Source organism: Gracilinanus agilis, chromosome 3, assembly GCF_016433145.1.
Source record: "Gracilinanus agilis isolate LMUSP501 chromosome 3, AgileGrace, whole genome shotgun sequence".
Lineage (NCBI taxonomy): Eukaryota > Metazoa > Chordata > Mammalia > Didelphimorphia > Didelphidae > Gracilinanus > Gracilinanus agilis.
In genome coordinates this window covers 588,110,186-588,125,979 of record NC_058132.1, presented here as the reverse complement: position 1 = coordinate 588,125,979, position 15,794 = coordinate 588,110,186, and the positions used below count along the sequence as shown (strand labels likewise).

Below are 15,794 nucleotides of genomic sequence, written 5' to 3'. Positions count from 1 at the left end.
ACTAAGTGAAGAGGGATTGAATGTAGAAATCAACTTAGTTTTGTATTCTCCCTATGTGTAATATGGGTCTCACTTGTAAAGTTTGTACAAAAGCTTTTTAGCTTAATATAATCAAAACCATTTAATTTACATTTTGTAATTTTCTCTAACTCTTGCTTGGTTTTAAAATCTTTCCTTTCCCACAGATCTGACAGGTATACTATTTTGTGTTCACTTAACTTATTTATAGTTTCCCTCTTTATATTCAAGTTATTCACCCATTCTGAATTTATCTTGGTGTAGGGTGTGAGATGTTGATCTAAACCTAATCTCTCCCGTATTGTTTTCCAAATTTCCCAGCAGTTTTTATCAAATAGTGGATTCATGTCCCAAAAGTTGGGCTCTTTGGGTTTATCATACACTGTCTTGTTGACATCATTAACCCCAAGTCTATTCCACTGATCCTCCCTTCTATCTCTTAGCCAGTACCATATTGTTTTGGTGACTGCTGCTTTATAGTATAGTTTAATATCTGGTACTGCTAGGCCCCCTTCCTTCACATTTTTTTTTCATTATTTCCCTTGATATTCTTGATCTTTTGTTATTCCAAATGAAATTTGTTATAGTTTTTTCTAATTCAGTAAAGAAGTTTTTTGGTAATTTGATAGGTATGGCGCTAAATAGGTAAATTAATTTGGGTAGAATGGTCATTTTTATTATGTTAGCTCGTCCTACCCATGAACAATTAATGGCTTTCCAATTGTTTGGAAAGTGTTTTGTAGTTGTTTTCATATAATTTCTGTGTTTGTTTTGGTAGATAGATTCCCAAATATTTTATATTATCTAGGGTGATTTTAAATGGTGTTTCTCTTTCTACCTCTTGCTGTTGTGATGTGTTGGAAATATATAGAAATGCTGATGATTTATGTGCATTTATTTTGTATCCTGCCACTTTGCTAAAATTGTTGATTATTTCTACCAGCTTCTTAGTTGATTCTCTAGGATTTTTTAAGTAGACCATCATATCATCTGCAAAGAGTGATAGCTTAGTTTCCACATTGCCTATTTTGATACCTTCAATTTCTTTTTCTTCTCTAATTGCTACTGCTAGTGTTTCTAGTACTATGTTGAATAATAGGTGATAATGGGCATCCTTGTTTTACTCCTGATCTTATTGGGAAGGCTTCTAATTTATCCCCATTGCATATAATGCTTGTTGATGGTTTTAGGTATACACTGTTTATTATTTTTAGGAAAGGTCGGAGTTACGTTTTTTGAAAGAGGATTTGGTATTTACCCCATGGTGTTTGCTGAAAAACTTGAGAAATGTCATTTCCTGTAGTACCTTATAAAGAAAGGATCTGGGATGGACCACAGAGATATTTTTCCTGTCCTTTATATTTCCATCACCCATCCTTCTTTCTACTCAGTTGACCTCAGTAATACTATTGTTATCCTGGTTTCCATAACCCATCTGATCTGCTCTTTCCCTTGGCCTAACCTCCACCCTTTTCTGTTACTTGGGCAACATGAATATTTAGGTGACTTTTGTTTCCAGATTTCTACTTCTCTAGACTATTGCCCAATTAGAACCAGACTCACCCATCTTAAGGCCCAATCTTACCTTAGATGGGTTTTACCACTACTTTTTTCCCCCTTTACTCATTTTATTTCCTTCTGGTAACAAATGACTTTCTAAATGAGTGATTTCATAGTAAATCACTGTCATGCTCAAAATGAGCAAAGAGAACACTGCATAAAACTTCTGTATCCATTTGAAATTTATTAAAGGATATTTTTGTGTACTATAATCTTTTTTTTTAACGTTTATTTTAAAACCCTTATCTTCTGTCTTAGAATCACAACTGTGCATTGGTTCCAAGGCAGAAGAGTGGTAAAGGGCTAGGCAATGGGGGAGGGGGGGAGGAGGTTAAGTGGCTTGCCCTGAGTCACACAGCTAGGAAATGTCTGAGGGCATATTTGAACCCAGGACCTCCTGTCTCTAGGCCTAACTCTCAATCCACTGGGCAACCCATCTACTCCCTATACCACTGATGGGCAAACTACAGCCAGTGTTCGGCCAGATGTGACCCCCTGAAATGTTCTATCTGGTCACGTTACATTATTCCTAATGTATTCCTAATGAGGAATACAATGAATAGGATATAATACAATGAAACTTTGAAAGAGTTGCCTTAGAAACAGACTGACAGATGAGCATTTCCTTTCCTTTGGCCTCCTCTTTAAAAATGTTTGCCCATCACTGGTCTATACTATAATCTTTTTAGTGATCATTCCTTAAGATTTCTTTAACAATTTGCCAGTAGTTAATGGAAATCTGAGGGAATATATATTTTAGTTAATGGCAAGAGAAAGTCATAAGTACCTGAAACATAAATAGAAACAAAACAATATTTAATGTGATACAAATTTATTTGTCAGCTACTTACAAACTGTTGTCTAGTAAACTGAAAGATAAATGGAAAAAATGTAGATTGTTAAATAAATATAAAATGCCAGGATGCATTAGTCAACAGCAATTTCTGTGTTACTATGAAATTGATGTAGGTGACAATACTAGGCACTTATTAGGAAAGAGAAAATTGAAGCTGAAATATCTTTTTGCCCTTGAGGAACTTCTGTAAGCAGAAGCCAAAATAAATCGGTATGTTGAAATCAGAAGTGAATTGGTTCATTTTGAGCCCAAACTGCTCCAAGGCTCAAAGAAAGATAGGAACGTGACTACTTTACATACTTGGTATAGACTTTCAGTAGTGTTAGTTCTGAAGTAAAAAATATTTGGAGATAAATCTGAGGTGGAGTAAGTTGCCCAAGATCATATTATTAGATCCGTCCTCAGTTGATGTTTCTGCTCTGTAAAATGTTCTATTCTTTCTCATGTTCAGGTTTGTGAAAATGATTTTCTTTATAGTAATCGAATATAATTTTTGTTGACAAAACCAAACTATTTAGAAAGAAATTGAAGAACCTGAGATGTAAGTGGTATGTCAAAAGATAAGATGAAAGTAAGATGTCCTTTTTTCTTGACATTTCAAAACAAGGATTTATGCATAATTGGTTTTGTTTCAGGGAGAAAAACTAAACCACCTCGACCAGACTCCCCAACCACTACACCAAATATATCTTTGAAGAAGAAAAACAAAGATGGGAAGGGTAAGTACTATAAGTTATTTATAATATGTGCTTATCAAGCAGCATTCAGAATTGAAAAGCTGAAAGTCCTGACATGCTGAAATGGATTTTACTATTGCCACATTCTCATGATAGGGTTGCCATATTTCATTAAGGAAAACTAAGCCAAAGAAATATGACTTTTGTCTGACTTTCTCTGTTATCAGAATAATCTATTCTTCATCCTATTATGGGGCTGTTGGAAAAAAACAACAAACTATTGCATTTTCAAATCATAGATGCTTTTCCTTATATCATAATTTTTTAGTAAATATCTTCCCATCTGCCCATTTCTAATGTAAAACACTTGAAGAGGAGGCATATTGTTAAGGCTGATCACCAGGGTGACCTTCCGTAGTTTAAATATAAAGAAAGAATCTGGCAAAATACCTTCTACAATTATTTTTTATTTTGCCTATAACTTTTCCCCCATTAAAAATAAAGTAAAATAAAACAAATAAAGGTGTTTTCTGAGGCAATCACACAAAGCTTGATCTTGTATCAGAATCTTATATAATTCATCAGTGGCTATATTGGATTCCAAGTTAATATAACTGTTGTGTCACTAATGAAAAATCACTTTAAGGATGTAACTTTCAAGTGCAATTTGGTAGACTTAGAGAATTTTTTGAGTTGGATGAGGCCTAGAAAGTTGCTTAGTCCAATTCTATCTTCTTAAACATGAAGGGACTTGATCTAGGTCAAATGCCTAAGAAATATTGAGCTGAGATAGAATCCTTGACTTCTTTTTCTCAGTCTAGTTTTTTATATTATGCTATTCTAGAAGATTTTTTTTTCTTGATGCTAGGGGGAAAAATAGAAAAAAAAATTTAAATACCTCTGTTTCAGGAAATACAATTTATCTTTGGGAGTTCTTATTAGCGCTTCTTCAGGACAAGACTACCTGCCCCAAATACATCAAGTGGACCCAGAGGGAGAAAGGAATTTTTAAATTAGTGGATTCTAAGGCTGTGTCTAAGTTATGGGGGAAACACAAAAACAAACCTGATATGAATTATGAGACTATGGGAAGAGCTCTCAGGTATGTAAAGTTTTAAAAGTTTAATATATCAGTATTTTGTTTATTGAGTGCTCAAATTGGTAAGTTTCAGAATAGCAAAGTATATTAATAAAATAAGATGTGTTAATAAAAATGTTAAATGTGGAAAGTAGCATATGTTTAAATTGAAATATTTTTTTTTTTCCTGGGGAAAAGAGGTAAGATTTAGAATAATACTCCTTGTACTATGAAATGGTACATTTACTCAGTTTTATGTTCTATTCCTGTTTTTTCTTAAAAACAGGAAATAATGTGCAAAGAAATAAGTTGTGGTTGATGTTTTGTTTGTATAGGGGTCAGAGAATTCTGAGCTGTGGTCCTCACAGGAATTATGAATCAACCACAGTGTTCTGAAGTCTTGCGCCATTAGGCTGTGTCAGCACAAAGTACAAATGAAATGACATACATAGTAAGATGTGATTAGCTAGAAATAATTTGATTTTTCAAGTACAAAACTTATATACTGTATTAAAAAATATGTGTTAGGTGCAAAGTTTAGTATTTTAGTTATCATAAAATTTTTATTATCAAAATTATCATTTTTACCATAAAACTTCCTTTTAGTTTCAATATCTTTGAAATCAGATCATTTTGATCAAGGGTACAGTATGATTCTATATTTGAAGGAGAAAAATGACAGTGGGTTATAATGTTCTTTTTTAGTCTTTTTAAACTAAATCAAAACTCGAGTTTTTTTTTTTTAAGTGTTTAGGTCACCTATAAAAGCTTTCATTACATCTGCTGTACAATACTGTTTTATAAATAATGGCAGGTTAAATTAGTAATATAAATCATAGCTTCTTCTAGGAAACTCAAATAGAAATAAATTATTTGAATTTGCAGGGCTTTTATTATCCTTGAATAAAGCTAATGATAAACACTACTTGCTCTGTAGCTATGTAATTATGATTTAATACCATTTAATTAGGAAACTTTTAAGTTTAAAAGATTAGTATTTGTCACATTTCTAATTTACCTAAAAATAGAATGTAGCCAATTCTGCTAATAATAATGGAGCCAAGGGAAAGTACAGAATATCAAAATCCACTAGTATTTCTCGTGCTTCTTTTTCATGTCAGTGTTAGTTTCAGTTTCTTTCTCTAAGAATCCTCATATTTAGTGTTAAGTTGACATTCTTGAAATTACCCTGTTGTTATCAGCCTTTTAAAACCTATTGCAAGCACAAAATAGCTAAAAGACCCGGCAACAAAGAGGTACAGAAGTGTGAATCCGGGGGTGGGTTGGAGAGTTAACATAATTTTCAGCCTGGATTCATTTCTACAATCAGAAATCAATTTAGGTTGGTAGTCTTTTCTGTGTGCATTTATACAGAGAAATAATGTCTTTGTAATTATGTTGACAGCCCTAATTAAAACAAATGTTTCTGAGAGTTCCCAGAGTACAGTTTATTTCAAAAAATATTTTCTGAAGTATTTGTGGCGTGAATACTGTTTTTATTTAGTAACTCTTTATTCAACTTGTCATGTGTCGAAATAGGTACTATTACCAAAGAGGTATTTTGGCTAAAGTGGAAGGTCAGCGCTTGGTGTACCAGTTTAAGGAAATGCCAAAAGACCTTATTTACATAGATGATGAAGATCCAAGTTGCAGCCTAGAGTCTTCAGATCCATCACTGTTGTCTTCAACAACCACCTCTGGTAGAAACCAAGCCAGCAAATCCAGAGCGTCTTCAAATCCAGGGACAAAGGGAGGCTCCGCCACTGTTCTGAAACCGGGGAGTTCTAAACCCACCAAAGCCAAAGAGCCCGGGGAAGCCACCCAGACACACCTGGCTGGTCTGTCGCCAGAGGTGGTGCGGACGGTTCAGTCATCCCCAGCTCCACATCCCGTCCAGCTCTTTCGGACTGTTCACCTCATGCAGCCGATCCAGGCCGTTCCAGAAGGGCAGGGAGCCAGTAACATGCAGGAGGAAACGTTGAATTCTTCTCTTCAAAATATTAGGTAACAAAGAGCTTATTGAATAGTAGGTCATTAGGGGTCTGCAGTGTCAAATGGAAGCGACAGCTGTGTAGATCGCACAGGCCGAAGCCCTTTCACCATTGGGGGCCGGCGGAGTGCGTGTGGACTTTTGTTCTTTAATCTGTTGTACAGCTTTACATACCTGGGTTAACCCAGAGTAGGGAGGGTACAAATACATAAAAATCCATATACAAAATTCCGGAGCTTTCCTTTGCATCCGCTAGAACTGGTAGGGATCAAACAGAACAGTCGGCTAGTGTCCTTACAGGCAGCTAGATGGCTCGGGAGGAGAGAGGTCTGAGCCTAGAGCCTGGTTCCAGTGTGGCCTCAGACACTTAGAAATTGTATGACCCTGAACAAGTCACTGTTGGCGTCAGTTTCCTCATTTGTCAAATGAGCTGGAGAAGGAAATGGCAAACTGCTCCAGTATCTCTGCCAAAAAAACAAACCAAATGGGATGTGAAGAGTCAGATGTGACTGAAAAATGCCCAAAACAACAATATATCCTTATGATTGTCCTTATTGGGAGTTTTTTTTTTCAATTTATATTTAATCTCAGGGTAATATTCTTTCTTGGTGGAGAGATTCCATCAGAGCAGGTGAACTAGGTGGTCTAGCTAGGCAGGAGGCTGATAACTATAGGGTCACATTATATTCCATTAATTCAAAGAGGATATCTGATTACTCAGTAGAGGTTGAAAGAAAACAAATTTCTTTTACATATCTAATACCCTATTTCCTTAAAAATTTGGGGAATGAGGAGAAAGCTAAGACAAATAGCTTTTTTTTTACCTGTTTAATATTGAAATGTTAGATCTGTAAAATAAACATTTGATTAAACTAATTTCAGGTGTGGAATTGAGGGTGTAGGACACTTTGAAGGTAGTGCGCAAATTTAATTTCACTTTACAGTAATCTAGTCTCTAACAAGGATCACATTAGGAGACTCTGTAACAAATATTTTTCAAGCAAGGATATGTATATATTGTAAATATCATCTCTCTGATAGAACAGAAATTGTGTGATGGGAGTCGTTTGATTTTTGTGTTTTTACCCTCAGTACCCAATATAGGGCCTGCTACAGAGAAGACAATTAAGTGCTTGTTGATTAGCTGAGTAAAAATACCACTTTATAATTAAAACCCTGACATAAATTTCAACCTTTTTACGAACTTTTAAACCTCACATCCTGAGATATACTAATTGTTAATTCTTTGTCTTCCAAGAGGGGAGGGAAAAGTCAGATTCCTTAGATTTTAGTTGGATAGGAATGAAAACTTTAACTTATTTATGGAAGTATTCATTATCTGCCACTCCCCTTCTTTCAACTTTAAATGTTTTCTTTTCTTTTCTTTTTTTTTTAAAAACAGGAGTTATTTTTTTGTGGGAATTGACTGAATGGTTAGTGAATAGGCTATCTTCTCCCTTTCACCTTTTGCCAAATATTCTTTACTAGACCTTAAGAGGAAATTCTTGTTTGGAAGACATGATTAAGTTGTAGAATGACATATTACACTGCAATGGCAGTGAAATTCTGTTCCAAAAGTCAAAATAATATAATTTTCATAACTCCAAATATGAAGAACATCTCAAAAATAGTTTCTCTAATCTATTATGGATCTATCATCCATTAACTTATTTTAAGACTTATTTATGATTTTAGCTTTTTAGGGTAATGAGTGCTATTTCCTCTTTATTTACATAAAGTACTTTTCTTTTACTTGAAATTTCTCAAGTTTCAATTGAATTCTTCTAGTTCTAATACTTAAAAACTGATTTATTTGGTCATTTCTATTGTTTTCTTTTGGATGGTTGCTTATGGTATTTTTCTGGAAGTGGATTATGTACTAGATTAGATCTATTATTTTAAGAAATAAATATTAAACCAAACTATGTACAGCCTGAACTTGAAGTAAATTACAGGAAATTATATGATGTATTATTAATTTCCTAAGGGTAGTTATAGCTAGATTTTCCTGCTGTTTTTTCTCATATATATATATATATATATATATACATATATATATATATATATATATATATATATATATATAATTTAAGGTTTCAGAGAATAACATTTGGGCTGTGTTCCAGATTAAAATAAATATTGTTTGTTAATATTATTTCTACACATTTTGGTAACAAATGAGAATTGGTTTTATTATTAGTATTACTCAATTCTGGAATCATCGATTGGCCTCCCTAGTCTTCATCCATCCCCAAATTCTCCAGTAGTTAATGTGAAAAGCCCAAGAAAACAAATAGAAAATAGTGACTGTGAAGAACCAAAGTCGAGGGCAGCCCAGTGAGAGAAGCTTCACTACCTCTTGGATCAACAGTAACCTGGAGTTTATCCTCCAAAGACTCTCCCACCAGTGCTGCCAGTCTCTACTGCACCAGTATTTTTTTCCTGAGCAATTCTAAAATGGTTCACTATGTCTAATCATTTCAAGTTTACCAACTCTTTTCATAGCTATATCTATTTGTCTGTCTTTTATCTTCTCTACCTACCTACTTATGTTACCTACCTTATCACATCTCTCTCTCTCTCTCTCTCTCTCTCTCTCTCTCGATGGATAGCCTCTGAAACAGTTGATTAAGGGGAAAAAAGGGTAGGGATGGTGGGGTACATGAATAAAATTGTAGAAAATACCCAGTTTTTAAAAAGTGGCTGGATTCTACCTCTATGTTTGCCACTTGATCCTACAACCTAACCACTTAACACCTTTGAGCCTCATTTCCATCTATAAAATGGGCATAATACCTTCACTGCATATCTTACTAGGTTTTTGTGAAGGAAGAACTTTGTACTCCCAAGTAGTGTGGAAATGTGAAGCATTCTCCCTACTATTCTTGAGGGTAGGGACTGTTAGGGATTGTTATTTTTTATGTTCTCGGCACCTTTTAAAGATGATTGAATTGTTTTTTTTGGGGGGGTGTCTCTTTAAGAAAACATACATATAATTAAAGCTCATTGTTATATTGTGTATATCTCTTTGAGATTTTACTTTTTTGCTTTTATTTTATACTATACACAATTCCAGAAGCCTTGGTCTTTGTTTTTGAATGCATAGAAGATAGGGGGCGAACTGGGAGGGCAGAGGTGCCTGTTACAGAGCTGTCATTTGAGCTTTTAGGTACTTGATAAAGTAGTAGCAACAAGTGAACACTCACAATTGTGGATATCAGAACCTTCTTAGAAGTAGAGCAAAGAACTCTTATTACTATCATCAGGACTATTTAGTTTAGGGGCAAATATTCTTACAAATAACAACTCCTAAGGATATAACTATATTCTTATAGCTCCGTATAATGATAGGTGTCTAAAACTAGTAATTCTTTTTTTAAATCCTTACCTTCTGTCTTAGAATAGATACTGAGTTTCATTTCTAAAGCAGAAGATCTTTAAGGGTTAGGCAGTGAGGAATTAAATGATTTGTCCAAGGTCACTCAGCTAGCAAGAGACGGAAGCCTGATCTTTAACTCAGGTCGTTCAGGCTATAGGTCTGGCATTCTTCCATTGTACTACTTAGTTACCTACAAAACTAGTAATGAAAGTTCTATGGTGCATACTGTCTACTGGGAGCATATTTTCTATGGTTAATAATGTGCTGATTTTTTATACTTTTAACTTGGAGGCATTTGTACAAAAGACTAACATGCCTTTTTACGATTTAAAGAGAAGACTATGCAATCAGTGGTTAAAGATGAAGGAGAAAAACCAAGAGAGAACAGCCTTAGGTAAAACAGGAGAGGTGAATGTATTCAGAAACAGGGAGTGATTAGTAATGCTGAGCTTCAGAAAAACCAAGAACTGAGAAAACAGAACTTTAGATTTGGAAATAATGATTTAATTAATATCTTGAGACAGCAATTTAAATAGAAGCCTGGAATAAGAAGCCATATTGTAAAGGACTGAGAAGGAAGTTGGTGGGTTAGAAGAGGAAGGATTGGGCATAAGTTTAGTATTTTTAAAAATGCATTTTTTATAAATAACTACTTTTCAATAAATCATTCTCTGTAATTTTTTTCTTTCCCCTTTTCCTATCTCTCCTCTCTCCACCATTAACCTTGTTAAGAAGGAAGTGGACGAAATTCTGTACTTGTAGTCCACCACCACTCTTCAGAGTGGAGGGAAAAAATACTCTCCCATTAGTCTTCTAGAATGTACATTGATCACTATATTTGATCTGAATTCTTTTCTATTTTAGTGTTATCATTTATTGTAGCTATTATTATTTAATGTTCTTACAGGTTGACTTTTAAAATTCTGTATGAATCTTGTGCTTCTTGGAACTCATACTCTTTACATTGGTCACTTTTCAGGGCATAATACTATATTAATGTTCATATCTTATAATTTGTTCAGCCATTCTCTAATGCTGATTTTCAGGCATACCCAACTCTTGGTGTGACCCTACTTGGGGTTTTATTGGTTTTCTTACTAGTTTGCCATTTACTTCTTCAGCTCGTTTTGCAGATGAGAAAAACCAAAATAAATAGAAAATAGAATTTAAAAATGTTTAGAGCAATAAAGAATATAAATTAAATCCCCCTTAAGGAACATTAATTATTGCATTGCTGTTAATACAAAACAAATAAAAATTTTATTTGGTTTTCAGTATATATAAAACTTTGTTCATTTTCTTCCCTTTGGAACAAAAAGACACCAAGAAGCAATTTGGGAAAGGGTCCTTGACACATATTGGCAATAAAGCACTGGATAAAGTGTTAGGCTTCAGTGGGTTCAAATCTGGCCTTTGGACTGAATAGCTGTAGAATCTCATGCAAATCATTTACCTTCAGTTTGCCTCAGTTAAGGACATTTGTAAAATGAGGATATTTTTGCACCTGCTTCCCTGGATTGTTGTGAAGATTAAATGAGATAATAATTGTAAAATGCTTTTAAAAATGTTTGCTACATAATGAGTGTTAAAGAAATATTACTTATTATTGTTATTACTGAGTAATGAGAAGTCAGTAAGGTATTAGAAACCTGCTAATATCATGTGCTTCAAATGTGTCAAAGTACCATATACCCTCTTCCTTTCCTACTCCTGTCAGGTGAGACAGCTAATACCCGAAATTTCTGAAAAATTGAAATTTACCCTATAGTCACATATATAAAACTCTTAGTCTTGTTAATATAATTTAACAAATTTTATCTCGAATAGTAGCTTAGCTGTTAATTATTTAAACTAAGAATCATATAACCCTCATAATTTGCTAATTTAGAATAACATGTTGCTTTTGCAGAGTACCTACCCTTATATCCTACTTAATGATGTTCGGGGTAGGGGAACCCAGTTATGCTTCAGTCTCAGCTATATCTGCTGCATTTACATCTTACATTAAACTATCAGTTTCATAATTCTGCATCTTTGTAGTTATGATCTTGTGAATAATATATGATGATATTTGACTTTTTGATCCATTCTATGTTCTTCTAATGAAGACAGCAGAGTTAAATACATTTAATGAAACCAAAAAAAGAAAACCCCAAAGAATCCTGCTTCAAGTAAAATTATGGTGATTGGTTGCTCTGCAGTGGGCAAGAGATTGGGGGAAGGCCTTTTGTAGAAGATGGGATTGGAGCAAGGGAGTGGAGAGCATTTCAGGGATAGAGAATAGCCAGTGAAAAGGCAGGGAATGACAATGATGGAGTGTTTGGAGGCCTTTATCGTTGATATGGGAGGTAATCCGAGTTTACTGAATTGCAGGGTTGGGGAGTTGACTTGACAGGTGAGTGGAAGGTGGAATCTAGTGGGGAGAGACTTGAGGCACAGACCAACCATAATGCTTATTGTTATAATCCAGGTGTGGGATAAGAGCATGAATCAAAGAAGGGTAACAAAAAGAAATCTTAACAGTGGAATTATAAAGTGAAAAATTTTTTTTTAATGATAATGATCACCCCTTAAAATTTCTCAGGTTTTTCTATGTTTTATTGTCTTAATATGTGTGTGTCTCTCTCCCTCTGCATTCGTATGGGCATATTAGGGGTACTAGTCATGCAATTTATTTCTGCTAAAGAGTAACATTTAAAAAGAATCTCTAATAATCATAATTTTTTGTTTTAAAAGACAATTAAGGAGGCAGGTAGGTGGCATAGTCTATAGAGTGCCAGCCCTAGAGAGGCCCTGGGTTCAAATATGCCCTCAAACACTTCCTAGCTCTGTGATCCTGGACCGGTTACTTAAACCTATTTGCCTAGCCCTTGCCCTTCTTTCTTGGAGTTGTTACTAGGACAAGATCCTTAAGGATTGAGGGGGAGAGAATATGATTGACTATGTCTATATGTGCTCTCATTTTTCTTAATTCTGTTTTGGAATTTCAACAGGACTCTTCAGACTCCGACCCAGGTTCCTGTGGTGGTTTCTCCAGGGAATCAACAGTTGCATACAGTCACACTCCAGACAGTGCCACTTACAACAGTTATAGCCAGCACAGATCCAGCATCAGGAACTGGGTCTCAAAAATTTATTTTGCAAGCCATTCCGTCATCACAGCCTATGACTGTCCTGAAAGAAAATGTCATGCTGCAGTCCCCAAAGCCAGGCTCTCCTCCTTCATCTATTGTTTTCAGTCCTGCCCATGTACAACAGGTTCTTACTAGCAATGTCCAGACCATTTGCAATGGGACAGTCAGTGTGACTTCATCTCCATCCTTTAGTGCTACTACTCCTGTGGTGACCTTTTCCCCTCGAAATTCACAACTGGTTGCTCACCCATCAGGCACTGTGATTACTTCAGTAATCAAAGCACAGGACTCGAAAGAAACCATGATACAAGAAATGATGGCACAGGAGGTGGAAGATAACAGGATAGAAGACCTTGAACAAACAGAACAGAAGATTGAGCTGCAGCCACAACCCATTGTGGTAATGGTGTCAAGTTCCAATGGATTCCCATCCCAGATAGCTGTGAAAAGAGAAAGTGAACAATTGGAGCCCAATTCGTATTAATATACCAAGTTAATTATGGATGACTTTTTAAAATTACAGCATTTTTGTTTGTGTATAAAGGATTTGATTCTGAAGCATATGTTACAGAGCCCCATAATTTTGGCAATTAATTATTAGTCATAACTTAGAGTTAGTTTTGCTTTTCTTTTAAATATTAAAAAAAATGCAACACATGCTCCAAGGACATATTTTAGAATTCAAGCATGAAGGACCATGCATTTTATATGATGAAGGCTTTCTTTTTTTTTGAGATCTTTGTCTCAGTTGCTACAGTATGTCTTTTTTTTAAAATCCTTTTTCCAGTTCTACATTATAATAGCTTTTCTGTTTCCAATGTAAATATGTTAGTTAAATGTAAGGCGACAGAGAGTTTGAACTATGTTCATTCCATTTGTGTAAAGCTTACCTCTAGGAAATACTAAGTGACTATCTTATGTCACATATTTTTAATTGATTTCAGTTTTCCACCTACTTCACATTGGTAATATTATGTGCCACAAAGAATTGGTGTGTAAAATGGAAACTGGGGGGAAAAAAAAAAAGAAACATAAAACAGTCCTAATTCTAGGCTTCTTTGGAAGTAGTACCTGCACAGCCTGCCATTAACTTTCTTGTGTAACCTTGAACACAACACTTTCCGAGCTTCAGTTTCCTCATCTGAGGAATTAAAATAGGTGATCTTTAAGGCTCTGGCCAGCTACCAGATGCTGTAATTTCCACACTCCCACAGGATCAAAAAATTTGTTTTATCTGAATTATTACCAAGTTGGGCTCTAGGTCTATCCTACTCCAGCTCCAAAATATTATGATTTCACTATCCTCACACTAAACATTCTTATTACACCATTTAAAACAACATCAAGTTATTTTAAATTATATCCGAAGAAAAAACTGACAACAATGGTTTTTGATCATCATTTTTTGCCAAATATGTTATACCTAGATCCGTTGGAAATTTATTAACTCCTTAGACCACCGAGTGGCATTTAGTAAATGTTGAATGAGATTTGCTAAATAATATATACTAGTGGTCTGAATGAGCCAGGGGTACCTTTCCTAAGTGCCTACTTAATTTCATTGAAAAATTTCAGCCTTGGGCCAGTTTGGCTCTCTTGTCAATAGCTTTATAAAATTTCAATTTACTTGTTCTGGGTCTTTATGTAAGGGAGTTAGGGGTGGGTGGGAATTGTATACATATATATGTGTATATACACAGACACACAGACACACAGATCCAGACTTTTCATGATGAAGTAGTTTTAGAATACTTTTTTCAATTGTAAATATTGTACATTTAATTTCACAAGAAAAAAAAATAAAGTTTTCAGCAAATTTATTTCCTAGTATAGAGATTTTTATAGATAAAAAATCATTATGTTTAGAGGCCTGGTGTTATATGTATTCATATTATTACAGAGTGAATTTGTATTTAAAAACAAATTTTAAAATTTTGAAATTCCTAAATTTTTTGTATTTTAATTGGTTTATTATTGAATAAATCATGTGAAAAGTTGAAGTATTCTTGTCTGTTTTTAGGGCACAGTATTTATTTTCAAAAATTGTACACTGGAGAATTTCCTATATAAAGTTATAATAAAATTTAAAAATAGCAAGCTATTAAGCAGAATATACCAAGAACGAGATTACTAGTTTTACAGTAGGTACTTGCATGAATGAAATTAAATTATTCTGGATATTTAAATGCAATTGTCTTTCTCAAAGATACAAAATGCCCTTTAACCTAAAAATATGTAGTCTGCTCTCTAAGTATAAGGCTATCTGATTCCAGGCTGCATATCTCTCTCTGCTAGCTAGTGTTAACTTAGAAAAAAACGAGGGACTATTAAATAGTCATAAAACCACTCTTTAATCAAGGGAAAGGGGGATGAGGGCTACTTGGCCTCTTATGCAGAGCTGCGCCTTGTGCAGAGTCTAAATGAACACTGCTTAGCTCTGCTCCCTAATCCCCCTGGGAGCGCCACCGCGCTAGATGACCATTCCCCAGAACAAAGGAAATTGGGGAATTTATATACCATTTGGGAAGATCCAGGGGCTGGGAGAGATGATTGACATTATACTGACAGGATACAATCAAGCTAGAGAAAGGGATCTTAGATAGAGACTAGAGTGTAAGGGAAAGGGACTGCTTACACAATGGATACTAAAGGATAGTCCCTGCCCAGGTAGTCTTCCTGGGAAGGATCTTTGATACAATGGGGAAGACTACCTAGGACAAAAGGTATTTAGCATTTACCCTAGGGTCCATTATTCAGTCTGCCACAGCTAGCCTGAGATTCCCTTCAGGGTGGATTCTCATGGGAACAGGGAACCAGCACAAGCTTTTGGGGTCTCCAACCTACAAACTATTTCTAAACTTGGGGTTCATCATACCTCACTAAGCTACAAGTTTAGGGACTCTAGATTCCAAGTCGACACTAGTCTCTAAAACTAAATGTTTTAAAAACTTAATTATTTCTTTCAGTAAAATAATCCATCACATTTATGTCCCCTAATTTTTTCAACCATTCTCAAACTGGACACTGCCTCAGTTTCCAAGTATTGAGCATCAATGTTAAAATGGATAATTTTGCTGTTTAATGATTAGTTTTATTTTCTTG

General features: G+C 34.8%; 1 protein-coding gene across 1 annotated transcript in view; it reads left to right on the top strand.

The window, feature by feature from the left end:
• The window catches only part of ELF1 (E74 like ETS transcription factor 1), a 128,870-nt gene extending 114,282 nt beyond the window's left edge, over positions 1–14,588 (top strand). Inside the window, exons 8-11 of the mRNA XM_044670609.1 lie at positions 3,070–3,153; positions 4,021–4,213; positions 5,729–6,193; positions 12,552–14,588. Coding sequence (XP_044526544.1) covers positions 3,070–3,153; positions 4,021–4,213; positions 5,729–6,193; positions 12,552–13,176 — 1,367 coding nt within the window. The 3' untranslated portion in view covers positions 13,177–14,588. The remainder of the gene's footprint in view (positions 1–3,069; positions 3,154–4,020; positions 4,214–5,728; positions 6,194–12,551) is intronic.
• The last annotated feature ends 1,206 nt before the right edge of the window (positions 14,589–15,794 follow it).